Source organism: Hypanus sabinus, chromosome 31 (assembly GCF_030144855.1).
Source record: "Hypanus sabinus isolate sHypSab1 chromosome 31, sHypSab1.hap1, whole genome shotgun sequence".
Lineage (NCBI taxonomy): Eukaryota > Metazoa > Chordata > Chondrichthyes > Myliobatiformes > Dasyatidae > Hypanus > Hypanus sabinus.
In genome coordinates, this window is record NC_082736.1 from 6,436,873 (window position 1) to 6,457,774 (window position 20,902).

Sequence of the window (20,902 nt, forward strand, 5' to 3'; positions counted from 1 at the left end):
TATACTCTGTGCCATGAATGATGAAGGACAGCAGGTCAAACAACACCAACTTCACCACTGTTATCTCCTTGAGGTGTCAGATCCGGTGAACTATGATTCACATGGATATTGTTTATATAAATTACGAACAACAAAGGTCCCGGTGTGCAGTGCAACACCACTTGACAGAGACCTCCAGTCTGAGGTATAACCATCAACCCACCAGCCTCTGCCTCCTGATACTGAGGCAATTATGAAACCAATCAATTATCTCCCTTGGATTCCATCTCTCAGAACTAACCTCCCAGACCAGAGTCAAAGGTCTGGCTAATGTCCAGATAGACAACACTCACAACCCTAACCTCATCTACGCACTTGTGAAATTCCTGAAAGAGTTGCAAGATATTTGTGAGACATGATTTCCCTTGCACAAAACTGTGCTGACTGTCTTGAATCAGACCAAATGTTGGTAGATCCTGTTCCTCAGAAATCACTCCAGTATATTCCCCAACACTGATATCCTGCCTGTAGTTTCCTGACTAGTTTCCACTACCCTTTTTAAACAATGGCACAGCATTAAACCAAAAGACCTAAAGTCATTGGAGCAGGATTAGGTCTTTTGGCTCATCCAGTCTGTTCCATCATTCCATCATGCCTGATTTATTATCCATCCCAACCCCATTCTCCGAACTTCTCCCCGTAAACTTTGATGCCATTAATAATAATTAAATCCCACTAACATCTGCTTTAAATAGACCTACTGACTGCCTTCATGGCCACCTGTGCCAAAATAAACCCATCGATAAAGAAATTACTCATCTCTATTCTAGAGGGGCATCTTTGTATTGAGGGTGTGGTCTGGTTCTAGACTCTTCCATTATTGGAAACATCCTCTCATATCAACACTACCTAGGCCTTTCAACATTCAATGTGTTTCTATACGATGCTCCCTCATTCTTCTAGACCCCAGTGAGTACCTGCCCAGATCATCAAATGATGGTTATATCCTAACTCTTTCAGACTTGGGATCATTCTCGTGAATTTCCCCTGCAGCTTCTGCAATGCCAGCACAGCCTTTCTTAGAAAATTGACCCAAACCTGCTCATGATACTTCAAATAAGGTCTGACTAAAGCTGCAGCATTAGATGCTTGCGTTTATATTCTAGTTCTCTTGGAATGAATACATATATTGCATTTGCCTTCCTTACTACCATCTAAACGTGCACATTAACCTTTAGGGAATCCTGCACTAGTACCCCCAAAGTCCCTTTACACATCTGATTTCTGTTCTCTCCCTGATTAGATGGAGTCTATGCCTTTATTCCTCCACCCAGAGGACACGGCCACACACTTCCATACACTGTATATTGTCTGGCACTTACTTGTCCATTCTATAAATCTGTCCAAGTGCTACTGCAGACTCCCTGCTTCCATAACACTGCCTGCCGCTCATTCTATTTTTGATTTATCCACAGACTTGGCCTCAAAACTGTCAATTCCACATTAATCACTCTCCAATCACGTGTCACCTCAAATGGTGCTTGTGATGAAGCAACAATTTCTCCCGTGGCCTCCACAGTGTATTCTCTAACTTCTCACAAAATATAAGAATGTACCTGATATGACCCTGGAGATTCAACAGCCTTAATGCATCTTAAGGTTTCCAATATAGATCCCTGCTAATTTGAATGTGGTGTAAGAAATCACAGCTGATTCCTGCTATTTTGGTAGCTCCATCACTTTCCATAATTTTCTCAATGGTGAAATAAACGTCAAAAACATTCCTGGAAAGCCTCTCCCATTTCCTTCACTTCCACACACAGATGGCCATCCTCATCTCCAAGCGGAACAATTCTGTCCAAATTCCCTTTTCCTCTGATTGTACGGAGAGAATCTCAGGGGATTTTACTCGCTTTTCCTTCCAATTCTTGATATATCGTCCTTTTACACGCCTAATTTTTATGAGAGATCGTATGTCTAATAATATTCTGGAACAATTACCTGAGCAGTGATCCAAGCCTCATCAGTCAGTAATTTCCTGGTTTGACTCTATTGCCTGAGGAACAACATGCCCTGGAATATCAGCATTCCCTTCTCTGATCTCACTATCCTCTATGACCACATTGATGAATAGTGATGTGAAGTACTGGTTCAGTCCTTCGCCCACTTCAGACATAAACTCTCTCCTTTGTCCTTTTGTTGTTGTACTCTCACCATAGTGCCCCTTCTCCCCACAGTCATTTCTTGTCCCCGTTTCAAACTTTTATCTTCTCTGTTGCTTGCTTCATATTGCCAGAGGCCATCTCCAATTTATACACCTGAAACATTCTTTATCTTTTTCTTTCAGACTGAATTCATAACATCTCTTACCACGCCCTTCTGCCGAACTTTACCATCCTTGTCTTTCCTCCACACATCGAAACAGTCTGAATTCTGACCTGATTGCCTTTAACAAACAGTCACATGTCAAACACAAAATACTCTGCAGATGCTGAGGTCAAAGCAATGCGCACAACACAGGGTGTTGGCCGGAAACATTGACTGTCCGTTTCCACGTATGCTGCCCCCCCCCCCCCCCCGCCCCCCCCCCTGCTGAGTTCCTCCAGCGTGTTGTGAGAGTCACATGTCAAATATGGTTGGACAAATCACATTCCGCTCTCTTCAGTTCCTGTCCAACACAGTTGCCTTTCGCTATAATCCCGATTGACCACATAACCACTGTGTCCAGTCTTGTGCTTATTTACTTTTCCCTGAATGAAACTTTTCTCAATGGCCAGGCTCATTTCCCAAAACAATGTCTTCTATGACCACCTTCCCTGGTTAGACTATCCACTTCTATGTTAAAAAACATCCCAGTATTCTTCTAACATATGCAGTGATATCTAAGCCCTTGAGTCTAAGGGAGTCCCAGTCAACACTGGGGAAACTAGTCGCCCTCTGCAACAAACCTGTTGCCTTTGCATCTTTCATTCCCTGCTACATTTCAGTTTCTTTACCTGCTGCTGGCATTTGGGAGGCCTGTAGCACAACTCCATCAGTGAATGCACCTCTCTTATCCTGAGCTCTATTCACACTGTCTCACTGGATGAAGCCTCCAGTGTGTTCTCCCTTAGTCCCTCACCCACAATTCTATGTAAAGGCTGATCTGCCATCAGACTCCTCCTGTATGTCGATCCCACTTCACTGATTTTATAAACAGTTATCCTCCTTCTCTTTAAATCTTTTTGGTCATCCAGCATCTCCATTCCTCTCAATTAGGGGATTCTAGCATTTGTTACAGAGTGCTTTGTTGGTGGTAGAGTGGGCAGTGAAGATTCTTTGAGAGTACAACGGGATTGAGATGACCTGGGGAAGTCGGCCAAAGACTGACAGATGAATGTTGATGTGGACAAGGATGAGCTCCTGCATTTTGAGAAGTCCAACCAGGGAAGGAGCTGCACAGAAAATTCTTGTTCCTTGGAGAGTATTGCAGAGACAGTGTCCATGGAATACAGGAACAACATTCACTGAAAGTGACAACACAGGTAGTCAGGATGGTGAAGATGATGTTTGGCCTATTTATCTTCATTGTTACAGGATTTGGGATGTCATCATCAAAGTGAGATTGCACTGTATTGTGCACAGTTCTAGTCACCCAGCTACAGGAAGGATGTCATGAAGCTGGAAAGTGTGGAGGGAGGTTTGATGAGGGTGTTACTGACACTGGAGGATTTGAATTATTAGCAGAAGTTTGGACAGACTGGGACACTCTTTCTCACCAGAGAGATTAAGGAACTGTCTGGTGACCATTCAAAGGTTTACAAAATCAGTAGGCAATCACTCTTTTTGTCAGGGTAGGGAAGCATACATTTACAAGACAATTGTTTAAGGTGAAGGGGAAACATTTAAAGGCTACTTGACAGGTGGGGGGGATGTTGCATGTTTGATTAAGGAGACCAACACAACAGTAATTAGTGAGGGATATGATGAGGTCTTGTAAGTAGAGGTTTTAAATAGAATGATGAATGGTGATTTTGATGGGATTACACTGCTGGCCTCCCAATAGGCTCAGGTATTGTGGAGCAGACATGTTGGTAAATCACACAGAGGTGTAATGGGAACTGGCTTACAGCAGTCGGGCATTTTGACTACACCAGCATTAACCAGATTACCTTTGTATGAAAAGCTTGAGTTTCCAGGAGTAATTTGGCAGATGCAGGATCAGTTCATCCCTCAGCAGAAACAATATTTGAAAGGGAGAATGAGGCAACCATCACCAACAACGGAAGACAAGAGCAGAGAATATCACAAAAGTTAGTGGGAAGCTAAAGGATTAGTGGACTTAAAAAGAACAGAAGGTAACTAAATAGCAATATGGAGAGAACAGATGAATTATTAATGTGACTGACCAATAGTATAAAGGGGAATAAGGATTTCTTTCAGATATTTAAAGATTAAAAGAGGCGAGAATGGATCAGGTTTCCCATTCTCACCTTCAGAATCACATCCCTCCCTGAGCCTCTTTTACACTGTTTAGTTTATTCTGTATTTCTTATTTAACCCGGCAATCTTGAACATTTAGTGAAGAGGGCCACAGCGTGGCAAATGCATTTCAATACAGATAAATGTGAGACAGTGCACACTGCAAAGTCAAACCAGTGCAGAACTTACACTGTGAATGGTCAGTCATTAGGGAGTGTAATGGGCCGGAGAGATTTAGGGGTAAATCTCTCACATACAGTTCATTGAAAGTGGTGTCACTGGCAGACAGGGTGGTGAAGAACGGGGTTTAACATGCTGATCTTCATTAGTCAGGGGACTGAGTATATCAGTTGGGACATTGTGTTACAGTTGTGTAAGTGACTGGAGGCCACACTTGTATTGTGTACAGCTCTTGTCACCGTTATAGGAAAGGTGGTTAAACTGGGGAGAGAGTAGAAAAAATTTCCAAGGATGTTTCCCGGACCTGAGGTTCTCAGTTACACAGAGAGTTTGGTCAGACAATGTCCGTTGTCCTTTTTTCCTTGGAATCAGAATCATTTATCACCGTGTTATATGACAAGGAATCTGTCATTTTATGTTGACGGCAGAACAATGCGATGAAGTTGCAGATGTGAACATTGTGTCAGCATAACGCCAAGAGATTCTGGGAATCGCGAACAACGCGGACAAAATGCTGGAGGAACCCAGCAAGTCCGGTAGCATCTCCCACCAGAGTCCTGAGGAAGGGTCTCAGCCCGAAATGTCGGCTGTTTATTCCCACCATTGATGCTGCCTGAGTTGCTGATTTCCGTCAGCAGTGAGTGTGTATTGTGTCAGAGAGAGTGAGTTAAAGGAGCGGGCGGCTTAGACCAGTGTCACTGTGTTTGTGAGTCCGAACACATCGTAGGATTTCTCAGCAGCTCCTGTAGAAAATGAAAAGATTTTTCTGTTACGGAAACGCCCCACTCCCCAGATCATTCCCGAAGAGGGAATTAACCGCAAAGTTTTAATTCGATTAAATATTTCAGCCATAAAACAGAGAACAGGTCAACGATAGGGAGAGAGAACGCGGGCAATGCAGTAATGAAACGGGTTAAAATAGAAAGCGCTGCCTTTAATCCCGATTAAACTTTCTTTCCAGCGAACATTCCGGCCTCAGGGACGGACAGGTACTAGTCCGAGTCTCCGCAGCGTCCGATTTGAATTGGAATCGGCGAGTTTTTGAGGAGAGAGAAACACAGAAAAATGAAGCTGCCGGGAGCTGCCAGCAGGATGTCTCCGCCCCGTCCGCTCGCTGCCTTTAAATGGCTCTGTGCCGCCGCCTTTCGCTTCATTTCTCATTCAGTTCTGATTGTGAGAAGGATTTACCAGAGTCGCCGACATGACTGAGACAGCACCCGCCGAAACGGCTCCTCCAGCCGCACCCGCCGCCGCAAAGAAAACTCCCAAGAAGAAGGCGGCTGCCCGGAGCAAACCAACCGGTCCCTCGCTGGGCGAACAGATCGATAAGATCGTGGCGGGTTGTCACGATAGGAAGGGTATGTCCGGTGCGGCCATCATGAAGGCTCTGGCCGACAGCGGTGTCGATGTGGCGAAACGTCGCCACCAGGTCAAAATGAGCATCAAGAGGAAAGTGGAAAGCGGCTCCTTGGTTCAGGCCAAGGGCTCGGGTATTTCGGGATCCTTTAAATCCGGTAAAGGGAAAACTGCCGTGAAGGTGGTGAAGAAAGCGAACAAGCCAGCGGCAAAGAAATCTCCCGGCAAGAAGCTTGGCGCCAAGAAACCAGTGGCTAAAAAAGCAGGAGCAAAGAAACCAGCGGCTAAAAAAGCGGCAGCAAAGAAACCCGCGGCTAAGAAAGCGGCAGTAAAGAAACCAGCGGCTAAGAAAGCGGCAGCAAAGAAACCCGCGGCTAAGAAAGCGGCGCCGAAGCCCAAGAGCCCCAAGAAAGCCGCAGCCTCGAAGACGAAGGCGGCCAAGAAGCCGAAGTCGAAATCCGCGAAACCCAAGAAGACAGCAGTCAAAAAGTGAATTGAGAATACACCATTTGTGTGTATCTGAACCCAACGGCTCTTCTCAGAGCCACCCACATCTCAGAAAAGAGCTGATTCGGAGTGTTGTGATTCCCGCGCCGGGTCCGATTGAGAACTTCTCAATGGAACCCGAGATTGCCGGTACCTCTGACATTTGGTGCGGTGTCTGAAATGAGACACGGATGCCCGAGCTGAGATTGAGAGATAAGGGATGTGGGCAGTTTCAGGACCAATTCCTTCTCCGATCTGGGCGAGATTGACCGACATTGACGCCAGCGGAGATTCAGCTGAGTTGATTGGGAACTGCTGAAACCTACGCGAGAGGGGAGGGGGCGTGTTGAGAGAGGGATCCGTCTCTGGGACGGACTGCAGCGGGAGGCTATATGATAAACTACCCGGTGGCATTGCCGACTGACCTTCATGCAGGCCCCAGCTACAAAACTACATTGTTAATTTACACAAAACACCAATATCAAAAATGTACAAGAGCGGAATCTAATCTTAAAAGTCACTATTTCCTGGCGGTCACCGCCCCCTGAATTCCCCCACTGTTAGCCCTCGCGTCGGCATGCTTCACTCCAAGCACAGCGGGCACGAACGTATCCCCATGTCCAAAGCAAACAAAACGGTAACAGCCGTACCAGCTGTACACGACAGGTTTGTGAGAGAAGTGAAGGGCCAGATGAGACCCTGACAGGAAGTGAGCGCGTTCAGCTCCTGTCCCTCGCTAAACTACCCTGGTAGCACGGGACAATTAGTGCAAAATCGATCGGCAGGACAGGTCGCTACTACAATAATGATGAGCAAGCTACAGCCCTTTCCTTTGCCGTGGTAGTGGCTCTTAAAAGAGCCTTTTGTGGTGTTCGGAGTGTAGGCTGGGCTTAGGCGCGCTCCCCGCGGATGCGGCGGGCCAACTGGATGTCCTTGGGCATAATGGTGACTCGCTTGGCGTGGATGGCGCACAGGTTAGTGTCCTCAAAGAGCCCGACCAGGTAAGCCTCACTTGCCTCCTGCAGGGCCATGACGGCCGAGCTCTGGAAACGCAGATCGGTTTTGAAGTCCTGAGCGATCTCCCGGACCAGGCGCTGGAAGGGAAGTTTGCGGATGAGCAGCTCGGTGGATTTCTGGTAGCGCCGGATCTCCCTCAGAGCCACGGTGCCGGGCCGGTAGCGATGAGGCTTCTTCACTCCGCCGGTGGCAGGAGCGCTCTTCCGCGCCGCTTTGGTCGCCAACTGTTTGCGAGGAGCTTTTCCGCCAGTCGATTTGCGCGCTGTCTGCTTGGTGCGGGCCATTCTGCTTCACGAGTGAGGACACAGGCTGAAATACAGGAACAAGATAGACGAAACGGGCTCCAGCACAGGCTTTTATACCGCTGGAAAGGGCCGTCCCACCGCTTATGACTGGCTGTGCACCAACTGTCTGTTAAAGGATCTCCTTGCTGCGATTGGTTTATTGATTTCATGCAGGCTGGCGGCGAATAAAAATTTACGACAAAATGGGAAACTGTTAATTGGCGGTCGGATTTCATCCAATCGGAATGCGATGTGATTGGCGCCCGATTATTTTCGAACCGCCCGCCAATTTCAGAGCACCCAGACTGATAACTTATTATTTACAATTAATTCTATCACGGATCATGTACTTTCAGTTTCATTTAATATCTAATTCCCTCAGTTAAGATTTGAATGCATGATTACGAAATCGACTCTCAAAACGAGTGAACTGATTTCAGTCCGAGATGGACAGAATGATTAAGATCGATATAAATGCATCCAGCATTCACGGTAATCACCGCCTGGAAAGGCACAATCGCAGCAATATATATTTCAAGCGGAATGATTAATCTGTTTCAAAAGTAGCTCAGCCAAATATATCGATAAAAATAATTAAAAGGTTGTGGACACGGCTCCCTCTGTGAGGCGGTGGGTGGCTCTTAGAAGAGCCTTTGTGTTGTTCTCGGGAGGAAGTGGGAGTTTTTCAGCCGCCGAAGCCATAGAGAGTGCGGCCCTGGCGTTTCAGAGCGTACACCACATCCATGGCAGTGACCGTCTTGCGCTTGGCGTGTTCAGTGTAGGTGACCGCATCCCGGATCACATTCTCCAGGAAAACCTTCAGCACCCCGCGGGTCTCCTCGTAGATCAGACCCGAGATCCGCTTGACGCCGCCACGGCGAGCCAGACGCCGGATGGCCGGTTTGGTGATGCCCTGGATGTTATCACGGAGCACTTTACGGTGCCGCTTGGCTCCGCCTTTGCCCAGTCCTTTGCCTCCTTTCCCTCTGCCAGACATGATGCTGCTTCACTCAGGTCGCTGCTCAGTGACAAACCGACTGCTGCTGTCTCCTTTTATACACAGCGCCCCGACCTGCCCGAGAAACGCGCAGAGAGACAGAGGCGGGGAGGGGAGGAGACAGAGTCAGAGTGACGGACAGAGCCGATAGCGGCCTCTCATCGCCCAGCTCCGCCTTCACTTTACCACACCCGCTAATTTCCAACAGAAAGCGCTCTTTCTCGATCTGTGTCCTCTGGTCCTAGACTCCCCCACTATAGGAAACATCCTCTCCACATGCACTCTGTCCTCTGGTCCTAGACTCCCCCACTATAGGAAACATCCTCTCCACATCCACTCTATCTGTGTCCTCTGATCCTAGACTCCCCCACTATAGGACACATCCCCTCCACATCCACTCTAGACAGACAGACATACTTTATTGATCCCGGGGGAAATTGGGTTTCGTTACAGTCGCAACAACCAAAAATCGTGTAGAAATATAGCAATATAAACCCATAAATAACTCAATAATAATAAGTAAATTATGCCAAGTGGAAATAAGTCCAGGATCAGCCTATTTGCTCAGGTTGTCTGACACTCCGAGCGACGAGTTGTAAAGTTTGATGGCCATAGGCAGGAATGACTTCCTATGACACTCAATGTTGCATCTCAGTGGAATGAGTCTCTGGCTGAATGTACTCCTGTGCCTAACCAGTACGTTTTGGAGTGGATGGGAGTCATTGTCCAAGGTGGTATGAAACACGTACAAACTGGAAGATTTCTGGAAATTTGCTGATTCTCCTGTTTTAAATTATAGGAGTGCTTTTCCATTCCGCAAATCCCCGAGGACCTCAGTCTGTCCCTCCCCGGCCCCAGGACCAATGCGAGCGTCCTCACACACAGCAGTTGGTGGGCGAGGGTGCAGTCGAGAGGGTTAATTCATCAGAACAATTGTTCCCCTGGGTCGCGAGGGAAATGAAAGTCCGGTCACATAAAGGAACAGGATACATAGGCAGATATAAGGATATACAGACCTCGCTTTGGTGCCTTCTAAAGACCAGGTAAAGTGGTGGCTGAGGAGCTGGTGTGAGGTGGGTGACGGCTTTAGGTATGAGGATCATTGAGGTCCCGAGGGAAAGGTGAGACGGGTCCAAGGAGGGGAGCCAATATGTTTACGGGAGCTTTCTTCATGCTACACGGAAGGGTTAAACGAGCAGGTATCAGGTCCTACACAGTGATTTTCAGGAAATAGGTTAAAAAGCAGGACTTCCAGGATTGTAATTATCGAATTGTGGCCCAAACCTTGTGCTGGTGTGGTGAGGAAACAATTGCTGCTGAGGAACTGATGCAGGAGGGAGATCTTCAGATTCATGGATCAATGGGCTCCCTTCCAGTCAGGTGGGAGACCGGGACAAACAAGGCCATTTCCATCTGGACCGGAGGGGAACCAATATCCTCACCAGGAGGTTTGATGGTGTCACTTGGCGGAGTTGGAACTGGAGTAGCAAGTGGGAGAATGTATGTATGACAAGACAGTCTGAAAAGAACGAGAGCCAATGTCAGGCCAATAAACATGGTGGGATTGATGGGCTGAAATAAGTTTATTTCAACATTAGGAGTATTATGTTGTCGGACGTTCAGGGCTGGCAGCTCAACATCTCTAGGTTTCATTGTTTTACATGTGAGTGGGGGGAAGGGGGGTTATAAGATGCAGAGGCTACCCCACTGGGTATGTCACAGCAAACTGGAGGGCTCACTTACAGAGGCAATCTACAGTCACACGGACTGGATTATAGTATTGGCCCCCAATAACCACCGGGAGGTGGAGGAACACAGAGGTTTATGTTTAGGGAGAGGTGCAGAACAGAACTGTCATAGTGGGGGACTTTATCTTCCCTCGCATTGACTGGATCTTGCTCAATGCTGAGATGCTCAAGATTTCTTCAGCGATTCCGAGGAGTGTTTGAAACATTATGTACAGAGCCCCACCAGAGGCGAGAACAGACGGGAATTAGTTTAGGGAAACGAGCCAGGCCAGCTGACGATCACAATTTATTTTGTTCGTTAGTTATGAGTAAGACAGAAGCCAAGGGGCATTGATTGGGAGCAGCCACTGTCAGACAAGTCGACATCTGACATGTGGGAGTTGTTTAAAGACCCGCAGCTCAGAGTTCAGGAGCAGCATGTTCCTGTAAGGAGTAAGGACAAGGACGGTAAGGTAAGGGAACTTTGGATGAATGGAGAGATCCTGAATTTAGTCAGAAGGATATGGAAGGTTTATGAAGCTAAAATCAGACTGGGTATCTTTGGAATATAAAGATAGCGGGGAAATGCGAAAGCTGGTGATAGGAAAGGCCAAATGGGGCCTCAAACCGTCCTCGTGGAGTGGGATCAAAGATAATCCCAAGGCCTCTTGATTTATATTAGTTAAACAGGGATAACCAGAGACTGGAAAGGTCCACTCAAGATTAAAGGAGGAATGATGTGGTTGAAGTCAGACCAAGTGGCTGAGGTACTAAATGAGTCCGTTGTGTCAATATTTACCGAGGAGAAGGAATTGAATGTCAATGAAAACAGAGCGAGACATGCTAATGTGCAGAGAAATGTTGAGATTAAGGAGGAGGCTGTGCTGGGATATCTGAAAAGCAATAAGATGGATGAGACTCCAAGAACTGAAGGCATATATCCTACAATAGTGAAAGAAGCAAGTGAGCAGATTGCTGGGGATTTGACAAGGATCTATGTCGGGGTCCCCAACTTTGTTTGCACCGCAGGCCCATTTAATATTTATTGACAATATTCTTACGGACCGGCCAGCGGGGGGGAGGGGGGAGGGGTAGGGGTAATATATACCAGATTGCAGGTGAAACTATAAGTCACTTATAAGTGGCTAATTAATACACTCAATTTTGTTTCTAAAGGGTTTATCTAAAGAATTTAGTATTAAACACACAGTGCATATTTTCCTCCCATGAATACAGTGATAAGTCAATTATAGGGCACTTATAAGTCAATAGCATCATAACATATTAAGTAACATATGGATATTAAACACACAGCACCTATTATTCCCGTATGAACATATAAAATCATTGCAACACACCAATATCGGTGAATCAGTAAGAGTCCTGGGCTTGTTTTCCTGCAATAAGGTGGTCTCATCGAGGGGTGATGGGAGACAGCAATACTCAAAGGGGGCTCCTTATGTCCTGATGAAGGGTCTCGGCCTGAAATGTCGACAGTGCTTCTCCTTACAGATGCTGCCTGGCCTGCTGTGTTCTACCAGCATTTTGTGTGTGTTGTTTGAATTTCCAGCATCTGCAGATTTCCTCGTTTTTGCTCCTTATATCCAGTCTATTCCGCAATTTAGTTTTTGTTGCATTCATTGCAGAAAACCCCGCTTCACAGAGATATGATGTTGGAAACGGAAGCAACGTTTTCTGTCCTTTCATGGCTATCTCAGGATATTCAGCCTTGACTTTGATCCAGAATGCCGGCAGAGATGTTACGTTAAAAATATTTTTCAACCCACCATCATTTGCAAGCTCGAGGGGTTGATCTTCCCGCGCTGACATGGATAGCTGTCATTCTCCCCTGAAGTTTGCAGACTGTCATTCAGGAGCAACCACTTTGACTCGGGTAGTGAAACCAGACAGCCGTCCAGTCATAGCTGCAGCCCCATCTGTGCATATTCCAACACAGAATGACCAGTCCGGTTTGCCTAACATGTAGTCATTCAAAGACTTGAACAGTTCTGCCCCAGTTGTGTTAGTTGGCGGTGGCATTGCGCACAACGTATCCTCGTGCACATCGTCTTGAAATATATATCGCTCATAAACCAGCAGTGTTACCTTGTTGTCGCATTGGTAGACTCGTCGACCTGGATAGCATACCATGGTGACTCGTTAAGCCGTTCTAACATCTATGCTTCGATGTCCTCCGCTTTGTCATCGATTCTCCTTGAAACTGTGGTAGCTGGAAGAGAAACCTGTGCCATCTTGTTAGCAGCAGCTTCTCTCAACTGTTCACAGCACATGTCCTTGGCAGCAGGCAGAATCAATTCTTCCCCAACAGTGAAAGGCTTCTTAGCCTCAGCAATATGGCTAGCCACTAACTATGACGCTCTCAGAGCAGCAGCATTTGTGGAGGTGGTGGCTCTCAGCACCCGCTTGAGTCCCACTTGCTCACATTTTTTCCACTCAAAAAACTTAAAGGGTTTGTCTTTAAGTGCAGGGAGCTGGGACTCAAGATGCCGAAGTAGTTTTGAGGGCTTCATTGCCTCATTAGACAGCATGTCTCCACATATCACACACAGGGGCTTGGAGCATACGAGTCACCGGTCGCAATAACGCCATATTTTATGTGCGACTCGTCGTATTTTCTGTTGAAGGAAGCTTTCTTTTTTTTTGTAGTCTTGGCCTCAGCCGTCTCTGCGTGGTCGTCATCATTGGGCCTTTTATGTCCCCCACCACCTCTTCCAAAGAAACTCTCAAGCGACATTTGTTTTTTACTCATACCGACTGATGACCTTGCGTGCATTCAAGTTCAACAGTGGCGTGACAGGGAATGAGGAAAGGTGAAGCTGACTCATATCGTTTCATATCACCAAATCATATCGATTCTTCACAGCCTGGCAGCACTTGTTTTGCGGCCCGGTGGTTGGGGACCACTGATCTGAGACACTCCAGAGTTGTTTTGAGGTGACAGACAGGCAGGCACTCTGTGAGCCACATGGAGAGGACAATGATGGGCTCACAGAGTGCATCACTGGTTACATGAACTTCTGTGTGGACTGCAATGTTCCAGCAAGAACTGTCCTTCGTTATTCAAATAAGAAGTCATGGGTAACAAAGGACATTAAGGACATCCTGAACGCTAAAAAGAGGGCATTTAGAGATGGAAATAGGGAGGAGCTGAGGACAATACAGAGGGACCTGAAAGCCAAGATCAGGGAGGCTAAAGACAGGTGTAGGAGGAAGCACGAGGAAATCTGCAGATGCTGGAAATTCAAACAACACACACAAAATGCTGGTGGAACACAGCAGGCCAGGCAGCATCTATAGGAAGAATCACAGTCGACATTTCGGACCGAGACCCTTCGTCAGGACGCTTGAGTGGAAACTCCAGCACAACATGACAGAGGTCTGGAGTGGGATGAGGACCATCACTGGGTTCAGGCAAACCAGCAACAGAGGAACTGAAGGCAATGTGGACAGGGACGACAAACTTAACCTGTTCTTCAACAGATTTGACACTGTGGCCCCGGCCCATCCCCCACACGATTCATCTGTTGTCGGCCCCCAACCAACACATACTCCACTCTCCCCTCCTACTCCTCCTCACAGCCCCCCACCCTGCTCTCAGGACTACACCCCTCCCCCACCTGAAACCACCATGGTGGGCTTCACAGCTGAACAGGTGAGAAGACAGCTGAAACGTCTCCACCCAAGCAAGGCGGCAGGCCCGGATGGTGTCAGCCCCAGGGTGCTCAAAGGCTGTGCCCCCCAGCTATGTGGAGTACTTCACCATGTCTTCAAGCTGAGCCTGAGTCTCCAGAGGGTTCCCGCCAGCCCCGACTAGGAGTTGAGGATGCCATCGCCTACCTGCTGAACCATGTCTACGCCCACCTGGACAAGCCGGCAAGCACAGTGAGGGTCATGTTTTTTGACTTCTCCAGTGCGTTCAACACCCACCGCCCTGCTCTGCTCAGTGAGAAGCTGACAGTGATGCAGGTCGATGCTTCCCTGGTGTCATGGATTATTGATTGCCTGACTGGCAGACCACAGTACGTGTGCTTACAACACTGTGTCAGACAGAGTGGTCAGCAGCACTGGGGCTCCACAGGGGACTGTCCTGTCTCCCTTTCTCATCACCATCTACACCTCGGACTTCAACTACTGCACAAAGTCTTGCCAACTTCAGAAGTTTTCTGATGACTCTGCCATAGTTGGATGCATCAGCAAGGGGGATGAGGCAGAGTACAGGGCTACGGTGGGAAACTTTGTCAAATGGTGCAAGCAGAATCATCTGCAGCTTAATGAGAAAAATACTAAGGAGCTGGTGGTGGACCTGAGGAGGACCAAGGCACTGGTGAGCCCTGTTTCCATCCAAGGGGTCAGTCTGGACATGGTGGAGGATTACAAATACCTGGGGATACGAATTGACAATAAACTGGACTGGTCAAAGAACACTGAGGCTGTCTACAAGAAGGGTCAGAGCCGTCACTATTTCCTGAGGAGAATGAGGTTCTTTAACATCTACCGGAGGATGCTGAGGATGGTCCATGAGTCTGTGGTGGCCAATGCTATCATGTTTGCTGTTGTGTGCTGGGGCAGCAGGCTGAGGGTAGCAGACACCAACAGAATCAACAAACTCATTCGTAAGGCCAGTGATGTTGTGGGGGTGGAACTGGACTCTCTGTGGGTTGTGTCTGAAAAGAGGATGCTGTCCAAGTTGCATGCCATCTTGGACAATGTCTCCCATCCAATGCACAATGTACTGGTTAGGCACAGGAGTACATTCAGCCAGAGACTCATTCCACCGAGATGCAACACTGAGCCTCATAGGAAGTCATTCCTGCCTGTGGCCATCAAACTTTACAACTCCTCCCTCGGAGTGTCAGACAACGGGAGCCAATACGCTGGTCCTGGACTTATTTCCACTTGGCATAATTTACTTATTATTTAATTATTTGTGGTTTTATATTGCTATATTTCTACACTATTCTTGGTTGGTGCAACTGTAACAAAACCCAGTTTCCCTCAGGATTAATAAAGTATGTCTGTCTGTCTGTGTCCTGAATTGCAACATTTGAGGTCCCTCAGTACTGGAGTGTAGCAAATGTTGCAGCTTTGATCAAGAAAGGAAATAACTAGAACCTAGGGATCTATAAGCAAGGCAGCCTCATTTCAGTGGTGGAGAAGCTACTGGGGAGGATACTGAGGTACAGGGTTTATGCACATTTGGAAAGGCACGGCCTGCTCAGGGACAATCAGCATGGCTTTGTGCAGGCAGATCACACTTGATAAAGCTGATTGAGGTTTCTGAGGAGGTGATACAGACTCTAAGATATAGGATCAGAAATAGGCCATTAGGCCCATCAAATCTGCTCCGTCATTTCATCGTGGCTAATCCATTTTCCCTCAAAGCCCCAATCCCCTGCCTTCTCCCTGTAACCCTTCATGATCTGACCAATCAAGAATCTACCAACCACTGCCTTAAATATACATAAAGTCTTGGCTCCAGTTGCCCGCAGATTCACCTCTCTCTGGCTAAAGAAATTCCTCATCTCCACATTCTACAATGCTCTATTCTGAGGCTGCGTCCTCTGGTCTCAGGCACTCCCATCCTCCGCACATCCACTTTATCAAGGCCTTTCACCATTCGAAAGGTTTCAATTAGGTCAGCCCTCGTTGACCTAAATTCCAGTGAGTACAGGCCCAGAGCAATCAAACGCTCTTCATATGCCAAGCTGTTTCATCCTGGAGGTAATTTTGAGAATCTCCTTTGAAACACATCCAGTTTCAGCTCATCCTTCCTAAGATAAAGGGCCCACAAATGCTCACAATACTCCAGTGAGACCTCACCAGTACTTTATAAAGTCTCAACACTGTTATGATTGGTGCAGATATTGTGGACTGAAGGGCAGGTTGCCATCTGTTCCATATTGTGTACTGACGAATATGTTTGATCTACCAGCTATTGCAGGGACATGGTTACAGAGTCTTGCACTGGGAATTTGACATTCCTACATGTTTAATGTTCCACACGGAATCGGCAAAATGGAAAGGAGCAGGGTGGATTTGTTCATAACGTGCTGGTGAAGGGGTGGATACAGTGCCATCAAAAGTATTCAGTCTCCTTTGGAGGTTTTCATGTTTATTGTTCTGCAACGTTGATTCACAGTGGATTTAATTTGTCTTTATTTTCCCACACTGATCAGCAGAATGGACTCTCTGGTCTCAAAGTGAAAAACAGATCTTTACAAAGTGATCTAATTAATTGCAAATATAAAACACAAAATAAATTAATTGCATTGGTATTCACCTCCTTCAAGTCAAGTTGACGCACATTTGTCAGTAATTACCGTTGGCTCTATGTGGACAGGTCTCTATGCGCTTTGCACATCTGGACACTGAAAATTTTCCCCATTCTTCTTTACAAAACTGCTGAAGCTCTGTCAGATTGCATGCGGTTCATGAATGAACAGATCTTTTCAAGTCCAGTTACAAATTCTCAATTGGATTGAGGTCTGGACTCTGACTTGGCCACTCCCGGACATTAACTTTGGTTTTAAGTCATTCCTGTGCAATTTTGGTTTTATACTTGCAGTCATTCTCCTGCTGGAAAATGAATCTTCTCCTAAGTCACAGTTCGCTTGCAGACTGAATTAGGTTTTCCTCCAAGATTTCACTGTATTTGGCTGCATTCATTTTACCCTCTACTTTTCTGAGCCTTTCAGGGCCTGCTGCAGTGAAACATCCCCACAGCAAGATGCAGCCTCCACCAGGCTGGGATGGTGTGTTTTTGATGCTGTGCGGTGTTTGTCTTGCGCCAAGCTTAGTGTTTAATCTGATGGCCAAAAAGGTCAATTTTGTTTCATCAGACTATAGAACCTTCTTCCAGTTGACTTCGGAGTCTTCTGGCAAACTCCAGGTGAGATTTCATGAGAGCTTTTTTCAACAATGGCTTTCTCTTTGCCACTCTCCCAAAAAGCTCTGACAGGTGAAGCATCTCGGCAACAGTTGTTGTCTACACAGTCTCTCCCATCTCAGCCACTGAAGATTGTGATTTCTCTAGAGTTATCATAGGTCTCTGGTTAGCCTCCCTCACTCGTCCCCTTCTTGCACAGTCACTCAGTTTTTGAGGATGGCCTCATCCTGGCAGATTTACAGCTCTGCCATATTCTTTCCATTTCAGGATGAGTGACTTAACTGTACTCCAAGGGATGTTCAGTGACTTGAAAATTTTCTTGTATCCATCTGCTGAATTGTGATTTCCAATTACCTTTTTGCAGAGCTGCTCAGAGTGTTAATTTGTTTTTATGGTGTAGTTTCTCCCAGAATACTGACTACCAACAGTCGTGTATTTTTACTACAATCAATTGAAACACCTTGACTCACAGAGTCCTCCACTTAACTGATAATGTAATTCCTAAAACTGTACCAGTGATGATTTGGGGGTGAATATTTATACAGTCAATTATTTTGCGTTTTATATCTGTAATTAATTTCAAGCACTTTGTGGAGATCTGTTTTCACTTTGACACAAAAGTCTTTTTCTCTTGATCAGTCAAACAAATGTCAAATTCAATCCACCGTCATTCAAAGTTGTAAAACATTAAAACATGAAAACTTTAAAGCAGCATGAATACTTTTCATAGGTACCTTACATGTAGGGACAGTGATGGTGAAAGGGGAGGGAAAGAAGACACAGGGAGGAGTGGTCTCAGGATGCTCAGGTGTTCCTCCCGATGGGATAAAACACAAAAGGGTAAATATCAAAGAGAGATGAGAATGGAGCAGTGATTGTCATGAGAGATTTAATCGGAAGCAAATTGATGTACCACAACATCGAGTACCTCTACTCTGTGAGCTGCAACAACAACAATCTGCCAGTGGCAATGCATTCTAGTTCCATTTCCCATTCACATACTGACATATTGGTGCCTTACACGTGTTTTAACCAGTGGTGGGGCGGTAATGGGGACAAGCTGTCACTTCCTATAAATTACTGCTTCAAATTGTCTCTGTCAACCAAGTCCAGCTCCTGGCTTTTATCGCTTAGCTACGAAGCCTGACAGACTCTTTCTTAGTGACGGGGAGGGTCTAAATGGGTTTACTGGCATCATATAACTAACCGCTAAGGGCAGATGGGGCTTTCACTCTCTCTGGTTCTCCACCTCCTTCGTGTCATCCCATGGTCCAACGTTCTCTCCTACTGGATTCCTTTCTCTTCATCTCTTTGCCTTTCCTGTCTGTCACCCAGGTCTTCACATTATCATCCCTCCACAAAACAACCCCCTCCCCCACTCACTTGTCCTCCCCCCCCTCCCTGCACCTTATTCTGGCTACTGTCCCTTTCTTGCTAATCCTGATGAAGGTTCTCAGCCCAAAATGTCGACTCTTTGCTGAGTTCCTGCAGTATTTTGTGCGTGTTTGTGTCAGTCTGTGTGGTCATTGAGCTGATCAAACTGGTACAGTCAAAGAGGAAATTGTGGAGTGGTCAGAGACAGTTTCTTACAGCAGGACCTTACCCAGGAACGAGACATCTCATATGTAATCTGTATAACGAGGTGGGATTAAAGAGAGATCTTGTGGTGAAGTATCCCAGAAGAAGTGATCACAATGTGGGAGAACTCCAGACCACAGATTGATGGTGAACACCAGGGTCCAGAACCAGTGTCCTCAACCTAAATAAAGGCAATTATGGAGACGTGACAGTGGCGTTGTCTGGGGCAGATGGGGTAAATATGCTTAGGGACAAGTCAATAATGAGCAGTGGCGATGTTTAAGGAGACTGTTCATAACAGTCAGCAGACATTGATCCCGATTCTACAGAGGGATCACAGAGAGCAAAGAACGTTCTGTGGTCAATGGAGTTCAAGGGAAACAATAAATCAAAGAGCATAAAAAGAGGCAAGGGTTGGCAGTAGAAAAGAGGATCAGGATTTTTCCAGGAACCAGTGATGAGACAAAAGCTAAAACTAACAAGGAAAAAGCAGATAGGTTAACTCAATAATTTTAATTAGTGTTCACAGTGGGGACACAGCAAACATCCCAGAGATATCGAACAGTGACATTTCAACATTGTCCCATAATGTGTAACAATCACCAACACAAGGGTGAAACTAAAGGGACTAAAAGCAAACATTTCCAGGTCCCAACGACCAGCACTGAAGTCTGGAGAGAAAGTACAGACACTGAAGTCTGTCAAAACTCACTGTTACAGAAAGGTCCCAGTGGAGTTGAAAACCATTGTTGAAGAAGGGTGGAAGATAAAAAGCAGGTGACTGTAGTCCAGTTAACTTCACTTCAGCTACTGGAGTCTATAATCTGTGAAGAAATAACAAGTCATTTAGAAAAGTTTAATGTGATTGAACTGAGTCAACAGGGTTTACAGTCAGATTCACACAGCACAGAAACGAGCCCTTCAGCTCAAATGGTCCACACTGACCAAAGTTCCCATCTGAGCTTGTGGTCTGTAACCCCCTCATCACCACATTAAGAACAAGGCTATCCTCCTCCTTATCCCATATCCTTCAAAACCTTTCCTTCCCATCTACCTGTCCAAGTACTTTTCTTAAATATACCTGACTCAACCATCCCCCCGGCAGCTCACTCCATACACTGACCAGCCTGTGTGTGGAAAAGTTGCCCTTCAGGCTCCTATTAAATCTCATCTCAAACCAATGCTCTTCAGTTCTTGATTCCCCTACCCTGACAAAAATATTGTTATCTTTGACTCAACCCAGGCCACTTATTATTTTATACACCTCTGCAATATCGCCACTCATTCTCCAACTTCCCAAGGAAAATTATCCAAAACACTTCCCACAAATCAGTCCTTCGAGATCCAGTAACATGCCCGTAAATCACCTCTGCACTCTTTCCAGCTCAATGGTGTCTGTCATACTGCATGATCACTAAAACTAAACACTATTTATGAAATGCGGCCAAACCAACGTGTTGTACAACCGCACCATTTCATCCCAGCTTCTATATCCGGTGCCCTGACTGAAGGCCAGTGTTCCAAAAGCCTCGTCACCACCCTGTCCATCTGGAACCTGGTTTTTGTCCCTGTAACCTGGGTTACTGAATGTTAAGTCATGGTTGACAAACATACCAGAGATTTGAGACTTTACAGAAGAAGTTGGAGAAGTGGTGATTTTGGATTTTCAGGAGCCATTTGCCAATGTCTCACATGAAAGACTGGTGCACAAGACCAGAGCTCAGTACTGGGAAGGAAGTGTGTTAATATTGACTGAAGACTGGTTGTCATACTGAGACAGAATAACAGGTCTGTTTCAGGCTGGGATGACATAACTACTGGACTGTTGAGGTGTTGCCTGCACAACAAAATAGAGACGGGTGCAGTGAGGGGTTCATAAGACCATATATGACCAAAATTCAGAGGTGAATGGTTCATTGACATTTATTGC

At 46.3% G+C, this 20,902-nt stretch overlaps 1 protein-coding gene across 1 annotated transcript; it reads left to right on the top strand.

The window, feature by feature from the left end:
* Window positions 1–5,595: 5,595 nt before the first annotated feature.
* On the top strand, window positions 5,596–6,469 carry LOC132383751 (histone H1-like). Its single transcript, XM_059954954.1, has one exon. It carries the CDS (start codon window positions 5,822–5,824, stop codon window positions 6,467–6,469), a length of 648 nt encoding a protein of 215 aa, XP_059810937.1. The 5' UTR covers window positions 5,596–5,821.
* Window positions 6,470–20,902: the final 14,433 nt, after the last annotated feature.